We start from the raw sequence: 16,980 nt of genomic DNA, 5'->3' as shown, positions 1-16,980 counted from the left end.
CCCTCTATGTACAGTATATAAGGTGTTGGTACTGAACAGCTAAATGGTAAAATCTACTAGCACTACCTATAGGCCGTGCATAGAATTATACATTTCCGTTTTGTAAATGTTAAAAGGTATTGGTATGCTCATACATGGGGAAAAGGACAGTTATCTTATTGATCTATACAATTTGAATAAAACTGATTGCATCATAAAAGGTCTAAATGGATAGCAATACATTCATTAGCACATTTTTTTTTCAATCAATGCCATCTTTAGGAAAAGGTTTTCCTCTATGCAGAAAAAAACCATTTTCAAACGCTGTATTGCTTCAGGTGCAATTCAACATAGAAAGCCAGTTCTAAAGTAAAAGGTGAGGGAATGTTCAAATTTTCATAAAGAAAACACATCATTTCAGGGGCAAAGGTTAGTGTTATTTTTGTTTGCTGGCAGCCCTTAGGGCTTTGAGATGGTGAGGTTGCTACAGGACAAAATGGGTGAACAAAAATTGAAGTTGAAATGACAAATATGATCTAGAATGGGGAAGAATCTTGTGGTTTATGGTCTGGAGAGTGCAAATTCTGACTGCCATTTTCTCCGTCTGTAGATCCCCTGGGCTGGAAAGAAAAAAAATACATATTATTACATACTAGCGCTAAGTACAATCCACCTAAAAAATTGTGATGGGGAAGTATTGATCACGCTTTTGTGATGAAATGCACTTCTGACACTACAGTCCGACTGTTGGTTCTTTGGAAAACTATTTAGTAATCATAGTGCAGTCTAGTTCAGTATGGCTATAACAGTTCTTGTCTAAAGAAAAAAAACCTGTTGTGGTGACAGACAGATAGTGATTTAGTCAAATACATTACGGTAGTTACTGAACTTGAAACAAAACCATTTAAAAAGTTCATGCAATATCCAATTTTTAGTGTAAAATTTGACAACCTGCGTACACCCACCAATTATTTTGTTGCTACTTTACCAGAACAAGCTGTACATAGGGTTGAGGCACGCCTTCTCTTACCTTTAAATTCACCACACGTTCTTCAAAGGATTTAAAGGTGGCTGAGTTTCTATAAAAGATAGAAGAAAATAAGGTCAGTATAGGCATTAATATTAAGCATTAATAACATTGTGATAACTTTTATATAGAATTTTATAACAAAAATACATGCTTTTACCAATGCAAGTTACTGTCTATTAACATCAGGAGGGATTCCACTGACATGTGAAACATATACACAGTGGTAGACAATGCCCAATGATTCAAGCATCTTTTTGTAAAAGTGCAGCATACTATGCTGTTCCATAGAGATTTAATAAAATCTATTTCAAAATATACCAAACCAATAGATACCAAAAGAAAACTCTTGGCATTGTTTGGATGAATGGAACTTTAAGGACATGTTTGACATAGACACCAAAACTTTTCTGGACACATACAACAAAGCATTGAAAACACCAATTCAGTTTTTTTATGCACACACTCATCGTCACACACAGCCAAGAAAACTATGGTGGTGTTTATCGAAACTAGTCAGTTGCTTTTCTACATATTAAAATGTCAGTAGTGCATCTTATTGGTATAGGTAACAATTATGTTTATATATGCCCTAACATACAGATGAAATAAAAACATACACAGTATTTTCCGTAATGTGTGCAAAGCATAGGCTTCAAGAAATGCCAACTCAAATTACCCTGAAACATTCAGAACATGCAATTACAGCCTGAACCCTGTGGTTATACATTACCTCATTGCCGGCATGCTTATGGAGTGGCGGATTGAATAACTGCTACTCAGAAGGCATGTGGGAGCAGAAATAAGAGTTAGCGAATAGAGGTGACTATAGGACAGCACACGTGGACAGCAACCAAGCAGTCAATAATTGCCAGTGTTTGCTTGAAATATGCAAAATCATGTCACGATAGGGTGCAATCTCAGGTCACTAATTTTGGACCTACCCAAATTAATTTGCTTTTATAGCAGTAAATGATAAATGATAAGATTTTAAGTATCAGCTCTAGTAATAAAGTATTGGTAAGCAATAGGAAGAGTTTTGGGTGATGTTGAAAGATGCTATATAAAATAGCTACACCATCATCCTCACATAAGGATCTTTGTGGAGGACTAGAGCATGGTGATATAAGGCAAAGTAGTTATTACGGGGGGTAGAAAGTGGTTTTCTACATGGTCCAGTCACTCTTCCATTTGAGAAACACTACAGCCCCTCTCCAGTGTCATATGGCCGATAACAGAGGAAAATTATTTGCGTTCAAATTCAGGGGCACAGTATATTTAATTGTGCCCTTCATGCAATAAAATATTGTTTGTTAGGTCTGGCTGCTTGTCGCATGCATCAGAATTGTACACACAACACAAATCGCTTCCACCAAAGTACCAGCAAAAAGGGACATGGACAGACAGACTGTATTCTATACAAATAGACCACAAAATGAGAGAATTACAACAGCACATAGGGACAGTATAGTGCGTGACATGCATAAGGATTAGTGAATAATGTAAAAAAGCAAACAAAATTGCTGATGCTTCATCTTATATTTCAGAATCGCAAGTGAGATTTTTTTTGTGGAAGTTTTATATCACGAGTGGAACGTTGCTCCAGATATTACACTGCAAGCTTATTTTATTTGCAGGAAAAGGGACACTATAAATGCTTATGAATAATAGGGCTCACTTATTCTGGCAAGTGTTAATACACTAATACAGGAAAAACTGGAACAATATAAGAATATTTACTTTCATCATGGACGGGTCTTGCTTATGTAATGGAGGAAATGTTGCTTGCAATACCATATTACTGTATAATGTTATTAACACAATCATTTTCTTGCTATTTCCATGAAAAATACCCTTAAAGTGTCTGACAAGGGTAACATAATATTTTGGATGTGTATTAATATCCTTTGAATTCACAATGACTAAACACCCTATTTATGTGTAAATGGACAACAAAGAACAGAGGCCAGGTCCTCTTACCTAAAAGACTGAGAGAAAGGGAGAGCCCTGGGAGGGAATGGAGGTGCAGACAAAAGTCAGAAAAACAGTATCCCCAAATTCATCATGAAGATATTAAAAAAACACCCTACATACACGTCAATATGTCTATGCTTCTCAGAACAGTCAAAACCAGTGACAGGAATTGGGTGACCCATTACACCACTTCTAAAAAGTTTGAAAAATTTAGTTTTTTTATTGCTCTATTGCACATTGCTTAAAAATTGTCATGTGTCTAAAGGCCCTTTTACATTTAGCGATCCGACCAGCGATCCGACCCGGTCAGGATCGCTGGTGCATCGCTAAATGATCGCTAGTGAGCTGTCACACAGGCAGACCTCACAGCGATGCAACAGCGATACAGCGGACGATACTTACCTTTCACACACAGCGATCCTGGCGTCCTCCCGCCCGCCTCCACGCGTCGCTCGTCGTCACAGCAGGAGGCCCCAGCAGGAAGCTGATGACGAGAAATGGAGCCGGACATTCTCGCGCGATCAGCCATGGACAGCGGGGGAGCCGGTCGGAGGTATCACACATAGCGATATCGCTATAACGTCACAAAATCGGTGACATTATAGCGATATCACTATGTGTAAAACCCCCTTAAGCAGTGACATGTGTCTAGGTGTTTACAGTATATGAACAAACATTTTCAGTAGCCTGATCCTCCAGTTTCCTGTTATTTCCACCAAACAGTAGATGAAAGTCAGCAAACTTGTCGATTTAAAAAAGGGAACTTATAAGGCGATTCATACTGCCAAAACAGCAGACAGCATTAAATCACACACAGATGTTTAGCCTGTCCTCCCCAAAAGGGAATCTGTCAGGCAATTCATGCCGCCCAACCCATGAACCCCATGAATCGTAGCTCGACTTCAGAATTTCAGCCATGTATACTACTGCCGAAATAGTTTGTGGTTTCAGACAAAATATACTTTGAACATCCAGCTGGGGACCAGTGTCAAAGAGACTAGTCCAGAGTCAACTCTAGCTGGCTATTCCCAGCGCCTCTGAAGGTGGATTGACAGGTCTCGCCTATTTTGTCCATTAAAATCTTCTCTCAATTTTTGCCTCCCCTGGTGTCTGCTTTTAGATACTACTCTTTGGATATCACAATATGCTTTCATATCTTATGCACAATTTTATTTTTTAATGTCTGAATACCATTTTTTGGCCTTAAGAGACTGTAATCTATTATCTTTGAATTTACCTTGTGGTATGAAATACCATGTGCACTGTACACATTACAGTTACATGCTACACTGCATGTATTTCATATTTTTGTCTATACATATTGTATTGTGTAATAAAAAATATTAAAAGTCTGACTCTGTAGTGCACTCTTTCCACTCCCCCTCCTCTCTCATACAAATTTCCATTAAGGAGGCAAACAGCTGACAGTGTGAGCCTCCTTGAATAGACTGGGAATTACCTATAGTGTTTAGTGCTACATAACATGCAGGCCGCCCCCTTTGTGAAGTGAGAGGATTAATGCAAATACCGCACGCTGTTTTGCAGTAAAGAAAGAAGAGCTTACAATCCACTAACCTCTTTTGATAATAGGAGCGCACAGTTAAAATATGGTGGAGTGAGGAATTTTAGTTAAAATGCAGAAAGTCCTTTTGAAGCTCAGGACTGAAAGAAGGTGCCTTTTATGAGAAAGATGGAGATTTAGAATGGAAAGGTACCGTAATTAGACAAAAGGTCTTTTTAAACAATAGCGCTCATGTGTTATAAACACAGAAGTGGGAGAATGCTTTAGTCCCCAAGAAATACACTGTCCCTTCAAAGGAAGTGTTCTACATTTACACTAGACGCTTTTTGTTCCTGTAAGGAAAATCTTGCATTTTTAGCAGACATGTCTCTGAACGAAAATAAGGAATATCGTAGTTTGCATAGATAATTGGAACATACATTTTAGGCCTCAGGGCCAGTAGGGGGAAGAATATGCATGTTTTCTCATAACTGTAGCCTCTGCCTATATGCCCTAAATCCATAATGGCCAAGTCATTGACAGCAGCCATGTCATGTATGTTTGGTGTCTGGGTTACCTTAAAATCCCTATCAATAATATGGTGGCATTCTCAAACTTCCACGGTCATCCGTAGGAGTTATTGCATAAGTTAGGATTTTAATAAAATTCCTGAAGGATTGCAGACAGCCCACAACTCTGCCAATGTGAGGTCATCAAGGGGGTTGTGTGGGTGTAACGCAGGTGCTAATAAAAGATCAAGTCAAATTAGGATCTGGTTCCTGTAGAGATATGTACATCGTGTATGCATGAATCCAGTTTATTGAATGGCCCCAAGCGAAGCGCTCTCCTTCAGCTAAACTGAATTGTCTATGATCAGTGTACTAAGTTGTCTTGTTAATCCCTTTAATTTTCTGTAACTGTATATGCGGTACTGTAATCTTTTCTATATTTTCATGAACACTGCTTCCCTTTGGAATAAGTATAAAATGTAGTAGTTCTGTGCCTTTTGTTCTCTAAACCACAACCCACCCCTGAAAGCCATACACTACCTACCAGGCCTCCAGTCAGCCTGTATAAAACACAACTGGTGGTGGAAGCTAGTAGTCTGAGGTTATCATGTAGTTAGCAGTGATCGTAGGAGGGTATATACATATTCCATGCGATGGAATCAGAGGTGTATATACCATACGCTCACTGTTAGTTTCCCAATAGCTGGCCTTTTAGTGAAGACCGCCCGTGGTCGCCTCCATTAATCGTCGGCCAATCTTGTAATTGTCTGGACGATAGGGGGCAGCAGAGCTGTTCGATACGAAGATCACAACGGATGGTATGCGTGACCCTCCCACCCTTTGATATACTTGAAAAATAAAAATTTAAACTTACTTTCTTTTTTATGTAAACCCTAGTCTGATAAAGGTCTGAAATCTTACATTATTTGGATTGCGGTTCAAATAAAACTATGTTTTCTTTGCAAATCTGGATCATTTTTCACATTGCATATGTGGAGTGGCATTCCACAAAAATGCAGTGTGACCCATTTTTAGAGACTTGTCAATCACCCAGAGCGGAGATGGTAAGACACGGGTGGGTCAGACCTGGACTACTAGTCTGGTCTCCGGCTGTGTGCAAAACACCTGAAATGCTGTGGCATTTCAGAGAATATACTGGCTGATAACATGAATCATAGAATCATAGAATCGTAGAGTTGGAAGGGACCTCCTGGGCCATCTGGTCCAACCCCCTGCTCAAAGCAGGATTCGCTAAATCATCCCAGTCAGATGTCTGTCCAGCCTCTGTTTGAAGACTTCCATTGAAGGAGAACTCACCACTTCTCGTGGCAGCCTGTTCCACTCATTGATCACTCTAACTGTCAAAAAGTTTTTTCTAATATCTAATCTGTGTCTCCTCCCATTCAGTTTCATCCCATTGCTTCTAGTCTTTCCTTGTGCAAATGAGAATAAAGTTGATCCTTCTACAATGTGACAGCCCTTTAGATATTTGTAGACAGCTATTAAGTCTCCTCTCAGTCTTCTCTTTTGCAAACTAAACATTCCCAAATCCTGCAACCTTTCCTCATAAGACAGGGTTTGCAGACCGGTCACCATTCTGGTCGCTCTTTTCTGAACTTGCTCCAGTTTGTTGATGTCTTTTTTAAAATGTGGTGCCCAAAACTGGACACAATATTCCAGATGAGGTCTGACCAAAGAGGAGTAGAGGGAAATAATGACTTCACGTGATCTAGACTGTATGCTTCTGTTAATACATCCTAGAATTGCATTTGCCTTTTTTGCTGCTGCATCACACTGTTGACTCATATTCAGTCTGTGATCTATTAGTATACCCAAGTCTTTTTCACATGTGCTGTCACTTAGCCCTATTCCTCCCATTCTATATATGCTTTTTCCATTTTTATTGCCCAGATGTAGTACTTTGCATTTCTCCCTGTTAAAAACCATTCTGTTTGTTGCTGCCCACTTCTCCAGTTTATTTAAATCTTTTTGAATCCTCTCTCTCTCTTCTCTAGTATTAGCTATCCCTCCTAGCTTTGTGTCATCAGCAAATTTAATCAGTTTACCCTCAATGCCTTCATCTAAATCGTTGATAAAGATGTTGAACAATACAGGGCCCAGGACAGAGCCCTGTGGTACCCCACTTGAGACATTCTTCCAACTGGATGTGCAGCCATTTACGACCACTCTTTGGGTCCGATCACTAAGCCAGTTATGAATCCACCTAACAGTTGCCTTGTCCATACCATACTTAATCATTTTTTCAATAAGGATTGTATGAGAGACTTTGTCAAATGCTTTGCTGAAGTCAAGATATACTATATCTACAGCATTTCCTTGATCCACCCAATCAGTGATACCGTCATAGAAGGAAATTAAGTTAGTCTGACATGACTTATTAGTTACAAACCCATGCTGACTCTGTTTAATCACTTCATTCTTATCCAGGTATTGACATACATGTTGTTTAATAATTTGTTCAAAGATCTTTCCTGGTATAGAAGTCAGACTCACCGGCCTATAGTTACCTGGGTCCACCTTCTTCCCCTTTTTGAAGATAGGAACAACATTTGCTCTTCTCCAGTCTTCTGGCACTTCTCCTGTTCTCCAAGAATTTTCAAAGATTATAGAGAGGGGTTCAAAAATTTCTTCTGCTATCTCCTTCAGTACTCTGGGGTGTAATTCATCTGGACCTGGAGACTTGAATTCATTTAGGCTAGCTAAGTGTTTCCTCACTATCTTTCTGTTTATAGATATCCTGGATTCTTCTATTCCCTTAATAGGACAGTGAATAACAGTTGATGTTACATTTCCTTTCTGAGAGAAAACAGATGCAAAATAGGAATTTAAAAGTTCAGCCTTCTCAACATCCTGTCTTACCATTTCATCATTTTCATCCTGTAAAAATCCTATAGCATCTTTGACTTTTCTTTTACTTTTGACATATCCCCAAAATCCTTTATTATTGCTTTTGACATCTCTTGCAAGCCTCAATTCATTTTCAGCTTTAGATAATCTGATTTGTGCCCTGCAGGTTCTGCAGACAGCATTATATTCTTCTTTAGATATGCCTCCCTCTTTCCATTTTATAAACATTTTTTTCTTCCTTTTTAGCATGTGCTTAAGTTCTGTGTTCATCCATCCTGGTTTCCTTAACTGCTTCCTATTCTTCCCTCTTTTCGGAATTGTTAACAACTGTGCTTTGAGAATTTCATTTTTCAAGATTTCCCATCCTTCCTGGACATTTTTGTGCTGCTGCTCACGGATTTGGCAGTATAAATTGCCTGACATTCCCTTTAAGGGAGACATGCCAAATATCTGATGCGTATGGAGACCTCAACAGATTACTGTATGATGAGGAGAGCAACGTTGGGCAATTAGAGTTACAAACCCAATCGTTTTCTTTTCAGGGAAGACAAGCTGCTGCCAGAGGTCTATGGCATTGGCTTTCTTCGCTTTCCCCACTGAAAGTAAGTGAAGGCTCAGACAAGTGCACGTGTTTGGGGAAATCAGGAGAGAAAGCTGGCAGACAAATGAACGTTCAGTTGGTGCATGGCAAGCCTTAATCAGGAGAAAAGGAGGAAGATTAAAGGCAGTTACAAGTTTGACTACTGAAAGCTTGTTTGTAGCCTGCAACCATGCAGACATATAGGGCTGCATAGGAACCAATGACAAATCAGATTAGTACTTCATTTAAATGTAGTGGAGCTTAACAAATTAACAAAATGAGCGCAAGTGGAGTGCTCATGATAATCAGCTGTTCGGTGCCGCAGCTGCATGTGTTGCGGCTGTGTGACAGTCACAACACATGCATGGAAAGCCCAACAAACAGCCTCTCCAAGCATGTGTTATCATTGTCACATGGCCGCGACACATGCAGCTGCGGCGCCGAACAGCTGATTATCATGAGCGCTCCAGGTATCCAAGTTACCGATGCAGTTATTCGGGAAATGCCAGAACTATTCGGATAAACAGTTATCCAAAGCTATTCGATCAACCCTACCTATTGACCTTTACATTCTTATTAATCAATCCCATAGACAATTTTTATAGGCCGCTTTCAATTAGCCCCCAAATCGTGTTCTGATGGGTAGACAATCAGATAGTCAATTTTTACAAAATCCTTTTATTTTATGTAAATGCAGACTGCAGGTTTTTGGAACTTACAGTGATGAATACAGTATTTATAGGAAGGTAAGTAGTTGATTCAGAGGAGTAGGAGCAACTCAAGGCACACAAACTCTTACCCTCCGATCATCTCCAGAGGCATAAAAGCTGCTCTAGCCATAACCAGGCTGGAGGGCGTCGGCAGGGAAACAGACATTTGATTAAGCAAGCGTGAAAAGAAAGTTTGTTTTTTTATAAATCACAGCACAGTCAATGTTTCAACATATTGCAGTATATATACAGTGCAACCCAAGCTTACAAAAGCAAAGCAATTTTTTGTCAAACTGAGTGAACAGATCTCCATAACTTAGATTGAAAAATGTGGGCACTGGTGTGTTAAATAACACTAGTAGGTCAATTTTACTTTGCTCAGTTCTACCTTAAAAAAAAAAAAAAAAAAAAAAGTTGCCTGAGACTTTTATATTGATGACCAATCTTGTGGATAGGTTATCAATACAAAATCTGTGATACCTGGCAGCACCACCCATCAGCCGATATTTGCTTCAGCCGCTGCAGAATACTGCAGTTTCTCGCCTTCTGATGATTTAAGAATACATTACGAGTAATCAGTAATAATTGTGCACTCTGAACTGTCATCACTTCTGATAATCCAGCTTTTTGTTCTTCAGATAACGGTTGAGGTGCTTGATGGGTATAACACACGTCATGTCATAAGCACAAAAAAAAAAGTGACCATCAAGAATAATACTCAAGGTAGGTTACACTTGCAATTAAGTTTCACATAGTTTTATTATATATTTTTAAACCCATATTTTTTAAACCCATGTACAATCAATATATTTGTTCTTTCAAACAGACAACCTCATACTGTTAAATAAAGGGAAAAATAAAAGTTATTGCAATTATGTTTCTGTTGCAAAGATGCACACATAGAATAATCAGAAAATCCTCGGTTCTAAAAAAAAATATTGTTAAAGGGAACCTGTCCGATCTGATAACACCATTAACCTGCAGATTTAGGGTAATCTGCAGGTTATTAGCGTTATGAAGGTGCCCAGCAGCAGAATTTAAAATTCATTTTATTTCTTCTGGCAGTCGCCGGCTTTCAGTCATACAGATGTGCCCGAGGTAATTACAGTCATCGCTCACAGCACATCATGGCAGAGCCGGCTGTCCGTGTCGGGGTGTGCTTACAGCCGCCGCTCACTGTATAGTCATTAATGATGGTAATTGCTCTGGGCATAACTGTATGACTGAAAGCCAGTGGCTCCTGGGAGAAAGTTCATCTTGTCCTAGGTACCACAATTTCGTTTCTGCGGCAAGTGAAATTTCATAACCCTATTAACCTGCAGATAAACCCTATACAGTCATAGCCAAAACCGTTGGCACCCTTGAAATTGTTACAGAAAATGAAGTATTTCTGTCAGAAAATTATTGCAATTACACGTGTTTTGTTACACGCTTATTTCCTTTGTGTGTTTTGAAACTTAAAACAAAAAAAGAAAAGGCAAATTTGACAATTTCACACAAAACCCCCAAAATAGGCAGAACAAAATTGTTGGCACCCTTCCAAAACTGTGGGTAAACAACTTTGTTTCAAGCATGTGATGCTTGTTCAAACTCACCTGTAGCAAGTAACAGGTGTGGGCAATATAAAAATCACACATGAAAATAGATATAAAGGGGAGACGTTGATTCAATCTTTGCATTGTGTGTCTGTGTATGCCACACTAAGCATGGAGGACAGAAAGAACAGAACTGTGTGAGGACTAAAGAACCAAAATTGTTGAACAATATCAACAATCTCAAGCTTACAAGTCCATCTCCAGAGATCTTGATTTTCCTTTGACCCTGATGCACATCATCAAGAAGATTACAACCCATGGCACTGTAGCTAATCTACCTGGATGTGGACGGTAGAGAAGTATTGATAAAAGGTTGCAACAGAGGATAGTCCGGATGGTGGATAAGCAGCCCCAATCAAATTCCAAAGAAAATCAAGCAGCCCTGCAGGCTCAGGGTACACCAGTGCCAGAGCAAACTATCCGTCTACATTTCAATGAAATGTAACATTACAGGTAGGAGACCAGGAGGACCTCACTGCTGACATAGACCTAAAAAAGCTAGACTGCAATTTGCCAAAATGTACGCAAGCCTACAAAAAAAAAAATGAAACCAGTACCTACAGTCAAATATTGTGCCGGTTTAAAGATGTTTTGGGGTTGTTTTCCTGCCTCTGGCACTGGGTGCAAGAAATCATGAAATCTGAAGATTACCAAAGAATTTTGGGTCACATTATATTGCCCAGCATCAGAAAACTGGGTTTGCGTTCCAGGTCAACGACTCCAAACAAGCACACAAAAATGCATGGAATCAAAGCACTAGAAAGTTTGGAAGTGGCCAGCAATGAGTCAAGATCCAAATCTCATTGAACACCTGTGAAGAAATCTTAAAATTGTTGTTGGGAGAAGGCACCCTTCAAATAGGAGAGACCTGGAGCAGTTTGCAAAAGAAGAGTGGTCAAAAATTTAAGTTGCGAGGTTTAAGAAACGTTGCATGGGCTGCAATTTTGCAGTATGCCAGTACAACTTGGTGATGTGAGACTTGGGACAGAAAAGTTTCAATACAAACAAATTAAAGTCCTGTCAAGAACACAATTCCTTTTTTAATTTCTTCATTTTTTTCATCATTTATTTTTATTTCTTCACTGACAAGGTTCACAATGCTGTACAGAACTTGATTTATATTAATGTAATATATTTACCTCATGTCGCCCAGTTTCCTGGAGATGGCAGTGCCCATGGTAGACAAAGCAGCAGTTGTCTTTTGACCAGCCGTAGAAAGAGTCTCCTGAGTCTTCTTGTAGCTGAAATACATGCAAAGAATATACATTTGCACTAAAAGGAAGGACTGCAGGAGCAAGTGCAAAATATGACACAGACTGACCAGGACTGGACAAAACCCATGCACAATTTATGAGCAATTTCGTCAACACCAATCATTTAGCTGGTTACTTGGCTCCTGGGCTTTGTCCAAGACTGATACATGCAAACAGGCTTTAAGCCGTTCTGGGACAATCACAGCCATGTTAGTTTAAGTAGTAAGTCAGTAAAGTAAGTTAGCAAATTAGCATATTGTAGTATGATAGTGTATTAGAAGCCAGGAAATGAGCAGATGGAAAAAGACACCCATTAAAGGTAAGGCCAAACATGGCTGTAACATCACAGCTGCAATGTAGCCATAACGTGGCCGAGAATCGCAGCAGCAGGGTGTTAGTCTGGTTATCAAATAGCCTATTTGATTTTGCAGGAGGAGGGCTGGGAACAGCTGAACCAGCAAAACTAGGTTGTCGACTGATACACCCGTGACATGAAGCCAGTTGCGGCCTTACCCTAGTTTTCAACTTGCTTCTTAAACAATTACAAAACTGCAGTTGGCCGCTGAGTTTTTCACCCACTCCATCTAGCCTTTCGGTGGGTCCAGACTGTGGCCGATTGCATGCAGCTAAAGCAAGCTCTGCCCACCACGATGGCCATTTGCCGCAGAATTTTTTTTCTCTTCAATCACATGGTAAAATTTCCTGCCACAGGTGACCAGTGCTATGACCGCACTGTCAGCGCCACAATGCACAGCCCTTATCCTGAGCATCTAAGTCTATTCCACATGCACACACAATATTGATCCAAGCGCACATTACTAGGCTCTCTTCTCAATCTCAAGACGTACTGTTCAGTTCGCATAACTTTGGCCCATTTGCAGAAGTGAGTTGTTAATTGGCCATACTATTAGCATGTGCGACAGTACTGTCCACCATGTACTATCGGGGCAACAACACTCACTCCTTTAAATATAATTGCTTTTAGCAATCGGTCCTGGGCACAAGAATATCCTGAAAATACTGTGTATAGTACACACTGTTTGTCAGCAGTGCTGACATTGTGTCATGCTGTAGCCAATCAGCGGCTCTGCCAGAGTTAACGGCACAAACTGCTCAGCTCACTGATTACATTGACAGTACTGCAGCCAGTGCTGCAGAAAAACTGCAATAAAAAGCTGCAAATAAATGCTGCCCTCCCACAACCTGTTCATTATGTACATTCCTATGCACTGCACTTTAAGACAAAGTAGTTTAGAAAATTGCAACAATCCATTTGCAGTTATTCTCCCACATGTTTAGAGTTTATAACAGGTTGCTGACTGCAACCCATATGTTGTCCATAGAAGAAAAGATATTATTGTGGGAAAACCCCTTTTAAGGATAAATCTCCCATGTCCAGTGTGTCAGAGAGCAAAGTTTCATACATAACCCCAGTGTTTCAATATCATTAACACCACACTCCCAAATCACAGCACAATCATATGCCGACGTTATTCTATATGCAAAGCATAAACACACGTCAATCGCACATTCTTTAAGTTTTGCGCCCCCTCCAGTAAAAGCCAGAACAGCAGATCCAAAATGACTCACGCATCAGACTGTGTCACTTTATCGTTCCATTCTCCAAGTTTCTCTGATGTTTTAACGTAACTGGAACAAAATGAACACCAGGTTCGTAATGACAAAGCTGTGTATCATGCAGAAGTAGCCCTGTGTATCATGCAGAAGTAGCCTGTGAGGGGTAACATAATGGTGCAAAAAAGACACATTTTCTCAAGTCATGGCATGGACAATGCAACTAAACATGCCTTGACAGTTCCTGCTCCTGCAACTTTACTATTGTGTTGCATCAATTGAGCAAAAATCGCTAGAAAAGTTGTTTGAAAACGTCTAATACATGTTTAAAGGGCAAGTCCATTAATTTAATAAATATGCATAAATTCTTACGTAAAAATAAATAACGTATTTTTCAGATAAGACGCACTTTTTTCCCCAAAATTTAGGGGGAAAATGGGGGTGGGTCTTATAATACGGATATACCTTTCCAGTATCGTTGCTGCAGGCAGGGATGAGGGGGTGCCCAGCAGTGCTGCGGGTACTCTGCCGACATTTTGTGAAAAATAATAATATAGAATCACCGCACACTCTGAGAAATATAATGCCAACAAGTGTTCATTTTATTATGTACAAAAACATGTGGGAGCCAAAAGAGAATATAAAGCACTAGATAGAAGCGATATATATAACGACGTTTCGGCTCAGCCCGAGCCTTTATCAGTTTATCGCTGCAAAATAGAGAAAATTTCATCAAAATATATACAGAGACCAAAAAACAATTGCAGAAAAAAACAGGAAAGAGAATATACAACACCAAATAAACATCACATTATCCAAATATAATACAGTGATAAGAATACATATATACATATATACATAGATATTATACTGCTTCCACAGAGAACATGGATGTACGAAGCTGGAGCAAAAGCCCAGAGAACTAGTACCATATTCAATAGAATAAAGGAATAAAGGGAATAGGGGGAAAGAAAAGGATTACCTGAATCCGTTTTCAAATCTTTTGAATAGATTGTAAGAGAACTCCCAAGAAAATAGCCCAAGTTAAACGGCTGAAAGGAATTCGTCAACATCATGGTTAGTAAAAATAGAAAAAAATAGAAAAATAAATAAAGTTGTAACCGTAGTTATTCTAGTTTAGTTATCTGTGTGTGGTGTATAGTGCATCGGCATTATGGTAGAGAAAAGCATAACTACCATCCTTGTGATGAGAAGACTTAAGTATATGGTAATGTCATCAAAAAGTATTAGCCCACAGAATAGTATAATGAGATTAATAAATCCACACAAGATGGCCATGTTAAACAACGCTCTTAGTAAAATGCAGGACGTCTCACATTACTATGTGTGTTGCGCATAATATGTAAAATATCAGTAAATTCACTATGTAATAGCGCTCTAATTAGATGTCATTTGGAGGGAAATGACATCTAATTAGAGCGCTATTACATAGTGAATTTACTGATATTTTACATATTATGCGCAACACACATAGTAATGTGAGACGTCCTGCATTTTACTAAGAGCGTTGTTTAACATGGCCATCTTGTGTGGATTTATTAATCTCATTATACTATTCTGTGTGCTAATACTTTTTGATGACATTACCATATACTTAAGTCTTCTCATCACAAGGATGGTAGTTATGCTTTTCTCTACCATAATGCCGATGCACTATACACCACACACAGATAACTAAACTAGAATAACTACGGTTACAACTTTATTTTTCTATTTTTTTCTATTTTTACTAACCATGATGTTGACGAATTCCTTTCAGCCGTTTTACTTGGGCTATTTTCTTGGGAGTTCTCTTACAATCTATTCAAAAGATTTGAAAACGGATTCAGGTAATCCTTTTCTTTCCCCCTATTCCCTTTATTCCTTTATTCTATTGAATATGGTACTAGTTCTCTGGGCTTTTGCTCCAGCTTCGTACATCCATGTTCTCTGTGGAAGCAGTATAATATCTATGTATATATGTATATATGTATTCTTATCACTGTATTATATTTGGATAATGTGATGTTTATTTGGTGTTGTATATTCTCTTTCCTGTTTTTTTCTGCAATTGTTTTTTGGTCTCTGTATATATTTTGATGAAATTTTCTCTATTTTGCAGCGATAAACTGATAAAGGCTCGGGCTGAGCCGAAACGTCGTTATATATATCGCTTCTATCTAGTGCTTTATATTCTCTTTTGGCTCCCACATGTTTTTGTACATAATAAAATGAACACTTGTTGGCATTATATTTCTCAGAGTGTGCGGTGATTCTATATTATTATTGGTAATAGGACCTACAGGTCCGTTACACCTGCACCTCAATTATAGGACTTGAGTGCACGCCATTTCTCTTGATGACATTTTGTGAAAGGGCAGAGCTCCCGCAGTTCCATGGTTTCCTATGCGATGGAAAATGGCCGGTGCATGTGCAGATGGAGATTTCGGCACCAAGATCTCGAGAGAGGAGATCTCATTTCACAAAATGTTGGCAGAGCTCCCGCAGCGGCATGCCGCACATGGGAACAACCCCCTCATCCCAGCCTGAGGCATCACCCCACCATCCTTCAAGCAGCGACCCTGGGACCCTGGCTTCACCGCAGCCACCACCTACGGTTATCTATAAGATGCATGGATTATAAGAAGCACCACCATTTTATTAAAAAAAATAAAAATAAAATTTCCCTATTTTTTGCCTCAAAATTTGGGGTGCGTCTAATAATCCAAAAAAATATGGTAATCATGAGTGAGGCTGGTTTCACACTAGCGTTTTCTAGCGCTGTGCTTCGGGCGCGTCCATGCATCCTGCGCCCCTATCTTTAACATGGGGGTGCATGGTCTAGCGTATGCACGCGTTCGTATGCGTTTTTGTGCGCATGCGGGTTTTTCTGTAGTGTGCGCCTAGGCGCGCCGGACGCAACCTGTTGCATTTTTGGTCCATCCGGTCTCAAAAAAAAAAAGTTTGCGCACGGAATGCGCAAAAAAAAAAAAAAATCACATTACAGTCTATGGGAACGCAGGCGTGCACATGGACATGCGCACGCCTGCGTTTAAAATTGCATGCGTTTTAAGAGCTAACATGGCTAGAAACTGGTTAAAACGCATGCGCCTAAAAAAAGCAAACGCATACAAAACGCATGATGCGTTTTTTGCATGTGATTCTATTGCGCACGAAGTGCAGCGCTAAAAAACGCTAGTGTGAAACTAGTCTGACAGGTAAAAAGGAATAGACTTAGGGCATGTGCAAACTCTGAGGTTTTTTTTGCCAAAAGTGTGTTGGCAGTAAAAATGCTATGTAAAATACACAAGTTTTTCTTGATTTTTTTTCTCCCTTTCATTTGAATGAGTGAAAAATGCTGCCCCCACTGATAATATTGTTAGGATTGGTCACCACTGCATTAAGACTT

At 39.4% G+C, this 16,980-nt stretch overlaps 1 protein-coding gene across 15 annotated transcripts in view; it reads right to left on the bottom strand.

Annotated features, from left to right (window-relative positions):
* Positions 1-394: 394 nt before the first annotated feature.
* Positions 395-16,980, bottom strand: part of TPD52L2 (TPD52 like 2) — a 97,574-nt gene continuing 80,988 nt past the window's right edge. For 8 of the 15 annotated variants that reach the window (XM_073580838.1, XM_073580840.1, XM_073580836.1 and 5 more), the window contains exons 4-9: positions 13,587-13,646; positions 11,883-11,984; positions 2,987-3,013; positions 1,740-1,781; positions 1,010-1,058; positions 395-599 (exon numbers count right to left, since the gene is read on the bottom strand). In XM_073580838.1, coding sequence (XP_073436939.1) covers positions 516-599; positions 1,010-1,058; positions 1,740-1,781; positions 2,987-3,013; positions 11,883-11,984; positions 13,587-13,646 — 364 coding nt within the window. In that variant the 3' untranslated portion in view covers positions 395-515. Of the gene's footprint in view, positions 600-1,009; positions 1,059-1,739; positions 1,782-2,986; positions 3,014-11,878; positions 11,985-13,586; positions 13,707-16,980 lie in introns of those variants that run through there. The other 7 variants (XM_073580830.1, XM_073580832.1, XM_073580833.1 and 4 more) reach the window with 7 other exon arrangements.

Source organism: Dendrobates tinctorius, unplaced genomic scaffold (assembly GCF_039654945.1).
Source record: "Dendrobates tinctorius isolate UK_male_01 unplaced genomic scaffold, ASM3965494v1 ptg000065l, whole genome shotgun sequence".
NCBI classification, from domain to species: domain Eukaryota; kingdom Metazoa; phylum Chordata; class Amphibia; order Anura; family Dendrobatidae; genus Dendrobates; species Dendrobates tinctorius.
Note: the sequence above shows the minus strand (reverse complement) of the source record. Positions and strands in the feature narration are given on the sequence as shown.